Source organism: Cydia pomonella, chromosome 12 (genome assembly GCF_033807575.1).
Source record: "Cydia pomonella isolate Wapato2018A chromosome 12, ilCydPomo1, whole genome shotgun sequence".
In the NCBI taxonomy this organism is placed as follows: domain Eukaryota; kingdom Metazoa; phylum Arthropoda; class Insecta; order Lepidoptera; family Tortricidae; genus Cydia; species Cydia pomonella.
Genome location: NC_084714.1, coordinates 3,195,310 through 3,202,821, shown reverse-complemented (window position 1 = coordinate 3,202,821; position 7,512 = coordinate 3,195,310). Strand labels below are relative to the sequence as shown.

At 36.3% G+C, this 7,512-nt stretch overlaps 1 protein-coding gene across 1 annotated transcript in view; it reads left to right on the top strand.

The window, feature by feature from the left end:
- The first annotated feature begins 329 nt into the window (after window positions 1-329).
- Window positions 330-7,512, top strand: part of LOC133523870 (uncharacterized) — a 161,737-nt gene continuing 154,554 nt past the window's right edge. Inside the window, exon 1 of the mRNA XM_061859623.1 lies at window positions 330-1,515. Within this exon, the coding sequence (XP_061715607.1) occupies window positions 330-1,515 (1,186 nt within the window). The remainder of the gene's footprint in view (window positions 1,516-7,512) is intronic.

Below are 7,512 nucleotides of genomic sequence, written 5' to 3'. Positions count from 1 at the left end.
GAATTCGCTGTATTATTTTTAAGGGAAGGGAACTCGTCGATGCCTTTTTAGGGTTCCGTAGCCAAATGGCAAAAAACGGAACCCTTATAGATTCGTCATGTCCGTCTGTCTGTCCGATTCTGTCACAGCCACTTTTTTCCGAAACTATAAAAGCTATACTGTTCAAACTTGGTAAGTAGATGTATCCTATAAACCGCATTATGATGTTTACACAAAAATAGAAAAAAAACAATAAATTTTGGGGGTTCCCCATACTTAGAACTAAAACTCAAAAAATCTTTTTTCATCAAACCCATACGTGTGGGGTATCTATGGATAGGTCTTTAAAAATGATATTGATACCTAACTATCGCCTGCGCCACATCCCGCGGCCGCGCTCCGTGCGCGCGCGCGGCGGCGGCGTCGGCTTCTTCGTCAAGAATGGAGTTGAGGCTCGACGCTACGCGCACCCGCCCGATATGGAAGTTGAACAGATGTGGCTCAAGTTATCAATGAATGGTTTAACTCTGTTAATAGGAACTGCATACCGACCGCCATGGTTAAGTATCGATACATTCATTGACACAATGACTGATACTATTTCTTCGTTTTCTAAATTTGATTATATTGTGTTAATGGGAGACTTCAATATAAATTTATTGAATAATGATAGAAATGCCTCTAAGCTCAAACTGTTATTTACTTATTTTGATTTAAAACAACATATTGACGTACCCACGCATTTTACTAACAATAGCAGTGCCTTAATAGACGTGATATGTAGTAATTGCCTCGTTACTAAAACTCAAGTAAATTATATCCCGACTTTGAGTCACCACGCATTCTTATCTTGCGAATTGAATATTAGAAAATGTAAACCTCTGCCACAAAAAATATGTTTTAGACCACTTAAGGACATTGATCAGGAATTATTTAATCGATCGATTGAATCTATTAAGTGGGAATGCATATCCGAGTTAATGACTGTTAATGACATGGTAAATACCTTTAATTGTGTAGTCCTATCCCTACTTGACGCGTATGCGCCTCAGAAAGTAATTTTAATTAGAGAGAGGAGCTATCCATGGATAACTCCCACGATCAAGGAAATGATGCGTTTACGTGACGAGGCACATAACACGTATAAAGCGTCTGGACTAGATAGAGATAAATTGTATTATCATGAACTGAAAAAATGTGTAAATAAAGCCTTATTTCATGAAACGCGTGCGTATTTTAACCAAAATATTAATCAAAATGCCAGCAACTCTCGAGCTCTTTGGAACAATCTTAAGCGCACTGTCAGAATAACTAAAAAATCACAAGAATCAGAAATACCTTCACATTTACATGACCCTGAACGTATCAATTTACATTTTCTGGAAGTTGCAGGTAACGTGGCAGCACCGCAATCATATCTTGCTAAATTTGAAACCAGTCGCTTTCATGATTCGACCTTCAGATTGGAGCCAGTGGGAGAAGACCTTGTACTTAAAATAATCAAGACCTTAAAATCGTCCGCTCTGGGAGATGACGGTATCTCTTTAGACATGTTGCTTCTTACCCTTCCCCATTCTCTAGGTGCCATCACTGCAATTATTAACAAATCTATTTCTACCTCCGTTTTTCCTGACGCCTGGAAGGTTGCATTGGTAACGCCGCTTCCTAAAACAAATAATGTCACAAGCTTTAAAGATTTAAGACCGATTAGTATACTTCCGTGTTTGTCCAAAATACTTGAGCGCGTGGTATACATGCAACTGTCAGCTTTTCTCGAAACAAATAAAGTTCTCCCAACCCTGCAATCTGGTTTTCGCAAATCTCGTAGCACGACGACGGCACTCCTAGATGTAGTTGATAATATTTTGTCAGCACAAAACGAGGGTCATAGTACGATATTGGCACTTTTAGATTTTTCACGTGCTTTTGATGCCATAAACACGCAATTATTACTATCCAAAATGAAATACTATGGTTTTGAGTCAGATACGGTCGCATGGTTTGCCAGTTATCTTAGTGGCCGCACGCAAGTAGTTCAAATCCCAAACAATACTAGTTTATATGCAAAATCAAAGCCATCTGTCGTCTCCAGAGGTGTGCCGCAGGGCTCAATCCTGGGTCCGCTCCTTTTTATTCTCTACACAGCTGATGTCAGTGGTATCATTGAGAATTGTAATTTTCACCTTTACGCTGATGATATCCAAATTTACATATCTTTCGACCCAATTGAAACTGGTTATGCCGTTGACAAATTAAACAAAGATCTTGAGAATATTACAGCCTGGTCCGAGTCAAACTGTTTAGTATTAAACCCTAGTAAATCCAAAGTTATGTTTTTTGGTTCCAAGAAACAGATTAACCAGGTGGAAAACCATCAACCGATTATCATTATCTCGGGAAATGAGGTAGAACGTGTATCGGAGGCGCGAAATCTGGGAGTTTTGATGGATGAGTCATTGCGTTTCGAGGGTCACATAGCGCAAATTGCGAAGAACGCATTTTACAGACTTAAAGTACTTTATCGGATTCGCGATTTCCTTAGTGTTGATTTGCGAATTAAGTTTTGTCTTTCATTAGTACTCTCTAAATTTGATTATGCTGATGCCGTTTATGGCCCACGTTTATTAGCTAGTACAGACCGGATGGTGCAAAGAGTGCAAAACGCCTGCACACGTTACTGTTTTGGAGTCGCCCCACGAGAGCACGTGACGCCATACTTGAACTCAGCACGTATTCTTAAAATGTCATTACGCAGAGAATTGCATCTTTCATCGCTGTTATTTGGTGTTTTTAAAACGTCTAAACCAGAGTATCTATTTAATAAGTTTAAATTTCGTGGTAGCAGGTCAAGCTTGTATGGAATCAGATCGGTTTGCGATGATTTGTTACTGCCTCGCTGTCACTTTGCCGTTTTCAAAGGTAGTTTTAAATACTCAGCAACAAAATGCTGGAATAACTTACCGCCACCTATCAAAAACTTAAATACAATTAGTACTTTTAAATTAAAACTCAAACAACAACTTCTAGAATTTCAAAGCATGCTACCTCCTGGTACTAGAGTAAAACCGTCGTATCTGTAGTGGTCGAAATCGTTCTTATGCGCCGTTCAACTTTGTTAATCTCGGTACTTACTTATAGTAAAATTATTACATTCATGTTATTTATCTCCTCAATATATACTTTATTACCCAACGTATTTATTTAGCCTAAACATTAAACCTACTATCACATATGTCATAGTATCATACAGTATAATCTTATAAATATATCCATAAACATAAACATATATTTGCATACCTGTAGTGTATAGGTAGTATCTATACATAAATAGATACACACCGTCTCGGGCGCAGACCGCATAGGATGCCGCGTCAGTTGCACGAGAGCCGAGGGCGAGAGTGGACGTGTGACATTGCTGTGCGTGTCTGTGTGAGCGAGCCAGTGTTTACTGATCAGGGCGGGTCCTACATATGGCGACGAGCTAAAAGGTAAATTTATTCACCGTTCACTTTGTTGCAAATAAGGGAAAAATAAATCAAACAAAAACAAAATCAAACACACGAAAGATATATCATACTCGTATATTGTAGTAATGGCAAAAAAAAAACTGTATTTTGCTCAATCATTTATTTTAATAATGGAGAGAGAATTATAGATTTGATTTTCGAAATGAAATAACGAATACTGGGTAGGTAAGTACTTACTAAATAAAAATACAAAAGAGTTTGATAAAACGGACGATTGTTTTGAAGTATTTTGGCTTTATTGTTATATTTAGCTTGATTAATCCGATACGACACTGTTTCGCAAATGTAAATAATGCATAGATAAAAACAACTATGCATAAATATATGCTATACTTGATTCAACAATCAGTAGGTAATAGTGCTTCTCTTGCTTTAGCTTTTCACTCCAAAACAATAGATTGTTCCAATATTTCTATAATTTCCTGCACTGTAGTGTAGTGTTAGTATTAGCCCCCACTGAAAATATACGATTGGGACTAAATTTTACGTGTAAAAATGTATGTAATTGCAATATAAACTGGAAGGTAGTTACGTACAATGCAAGTTAAAAGGTTAATAGCAACGTAAGCTGGTTTGTTTTGTTTATCCCTATTGCGACTAAAGTAGGTACGGTACGGTGACTAATTTGATAGAAATAGTATTGTGGTCAGTAAATAACGGTTTCAAATCACCTGTCAAATTAAAATCGTTATTGTTTGAGATCCCATTAAATTGAAATAACTGTGATCGGGTAATTTGTGAAGAAAATGGGCTATTTGTGATTGCAAACCTCCATTAAATTGGAATTGTTTTGGTTTGGAAATCTCCATTCAATTGGAATATATAGCTGTGGTTTTGAGACTCCCATTAAATTGGGATACCTGAGGTCTCAAAACGACCATTAAATTGGTGTTAGCTTGTCTGTGATTTCAAACCTCCATTAAATTGGAATTGTTGTGGGTTTGAAATCTCCATTCAATTGGAATATATAGCTGTGGTTTTGAGACTCCCATTAAATTGGGATACTTGAGGTCTCAAAACGACCATTAAATTGGTGTTTGCCTGTCTGTGATTTCAAACCTCCATTAAATTGGAATTGTAGTGGGTTTGAAATCTCCATTTAATTGGAATATATAGCTGCGGTTGTGAGACTCCCATTAAATTGGAATATCTGAGGTCTCAAAATTACCATTAGATTGGTATTTGCCTGTGTGTACTTTTAAAACTCCATTAAATTGGAATTGTTGATGTTTTAAAATTTCCATTTAATTGGATTCTATAGTGCAATTTGGAGACTACCAGTAAATTGGAATGAAGGAGGTCTGGAATTATTAAACTTAAAAAGAGACTAATTTGAAGTAAAAAATTGGTGTAAGATAGTAAGTCCAAAAATAATAGACGCGGTAGGAAATCTAGATCGCTCCTAAGTAAAACCCCGTCATGAAAATTTGCCAACGGAAGAAAAGTTAAATTTATAAAGTAGCATTAGGGCAAAAGATTGAAAAACTGGAAGGGATCCTTTGAGATATGTATATAGAAGAGGCAGAAATTCAAACTTCTACAAAGAAATGGCAATGCTGTTATTTATAGGAGGTACCGCGTTGCAAGATCCAGGTGAAGGTGTCGATGTGTTGATTTGATGCTTATTTCCGGCTAAAGCAAAGTCACGTTCATGAAAGGAATCTTTTTTTGGTTTATAAAACAGTAGCAAAAGGAAAGATTTGAAATGTCTGTAGTTAGACTGAGGAAACGAGATAAATCAGATTAGAAGCAAGGAGAAACAACTATACAAAAAGACAGAAAATAACTATTCTAGGAGATGTGGAAGCTCAAAACATAATGCCAATGACAGTTCAACTCCTGCAAATACCCAAAAATGCGATTTCTGTAAAAATTAAGGCATTATGTTCGATACTGCAAAACTGAACAAGGCCAGAAAAGGAGAAATGATGCTAGATTAGATAAAATGAAAGAGGAAAACAAAGGTACAGGATAGTATAGCTAAAAGGATGAAGAGAAACTGCAAGATAAATTGTGTAAATGATGATGTTGAGTACGTTTTCAACGTAGTCATTTAGTCATTTATTTAATATTGCATTGTAATGTACATAATAAGGTGTTACAGTTCATATAGCCATTTCATGACACCCTGTAAGGGCACACAATAGTACAGTTCTATTCTATTCAGGCTAGTCTACATATTATAATTAAGGTAACAAAATAAAGTAAAAATATTAGCGTATCAGTAGTTTAGTAACCTATTAGTTAGTCTCATAAATAAATTGAGTAACTTCAACAATAGTAACGTTAACAATGCACCGTTACAATACTGGATGATTGAATTAACTTGTCAAATTATAATATTATTATATTATTTATTTTATTACGTATTTTTACGTAGTGAATGATAAAGTTCAAAATCGAAGAGATACCTATGTACGGATGTGTTAGCGGAATCAGGTTGTAGAAATAAAAAAAGATAAAGATTTACAATCAAGTACTAAACTATAAGTCTAGTTCCGTATGGAACTCGAATACCCCTAAATATTGAAGGTTCATTTGAGGCAGCGATCACAACAGGAATAGGTGAAATTAACGCCACATCTTACGTCATCAATGAACGGACCAAACTTATTGGGAAGACATTCCGCAACCGACTTAGGAGTTTTAAAAGTCGGAGTGGGAATAAATCAAGTCCATACCAAGGATTTTCCTAAGTTTAAAGAGCTCAGAGAGCATTAGGGCAAATATCAAGAAGAGATAAGTAACTTTAAATAAAAATAAAAAAAATCTGGCGGTATTAGACTCTCTCGGTCACTATGATGTTTTTCTATTAACGGAAAAATGGGGGAATCACCGCTTCCGGCAAGACTCCAGCTTGCGACCTTTTAAAACACCCGTAAAATAGCTTTTAACCAACTAAGCTACGGAAGCTTGTTGGAAGCATGCGAATATTTCCGATCCTTCTTTTTTGTTTACACGCCTTGGGAAGGCGCATAGCTAGAGAATGACTGGTGTCTCAAGTTTTATTCAGAGTTTCACCAGTAATAATGTGCTAACTAATTTTTATCAAGCCGATACTTTTACGAGCGATACTACAAATTTGTATATTAAAGGATAAGTATTTTACCCCTTCCAGCAATACTCAAATTTACGACCTTTTGGAACACCGGTCTAATCGATTTTAATAGTTTTAACCAACTGGTACAGATGGACTACAAGGGGCTCGGATTATAGTACCAAAACGTGAACCGACTGTACGATAACAAATGAACTATTCAGTGTATACACTAATATCAAATTATTACATAAATATAAATTTCTTGGTCAGAACAATAGGCAACATTGTTATAGTATTAAGTCAGAGTAGTTAACTGAGATCTGTGGAACTAGATAAGTATTTGGTATATTTGCTAAATAGTCCTTTACTGAGTAAAAACATTTGCCCTCCCGTAGGTGTTTTCTTAAAGCGATTTGTAGGACATTTTTATGCAGCTAGCTATAAATTTGGATAGCCATACAGAACGAGTTGTTTTTGTGAAGCTTGACTCTAGAACTCGACAATAACAATTTGTCTTTGTTTCAAAACTCTGTACCCAAAAAGGTGTTATTAGATATCTATATGCGGATCAGCACGTGTGTCAGAGTGTGCAACATGAAAGACCACATGCAGTATATATGAGAGATATATGGAACACTCAGCGAAGGATTCCAAAATTACCAATGAGAAATCTGGGTTATATGAAGGCTGTTGGGATGATTCGGTAAAAGGATACAAGGATTTCGAAAGTGAGTTATGCTTTTATGATGGTATCCTTTTGAAATCGAATTGTCATACCCTTTAAACTATAACGTGGCAATGAAAGTTCGGCTAACATCGAATGTATCGCGATGCGGAAAACCTTGTTAAGAGTTGCAAAGGATAAACTTTAGTTGGTGCACCTATTCAGCCAGTCCCTATGAAAAGGCGAGAATTATCTTCTGAGCCATGGATAGACATGCGATCGATTTATTGGGATCGTTGCCC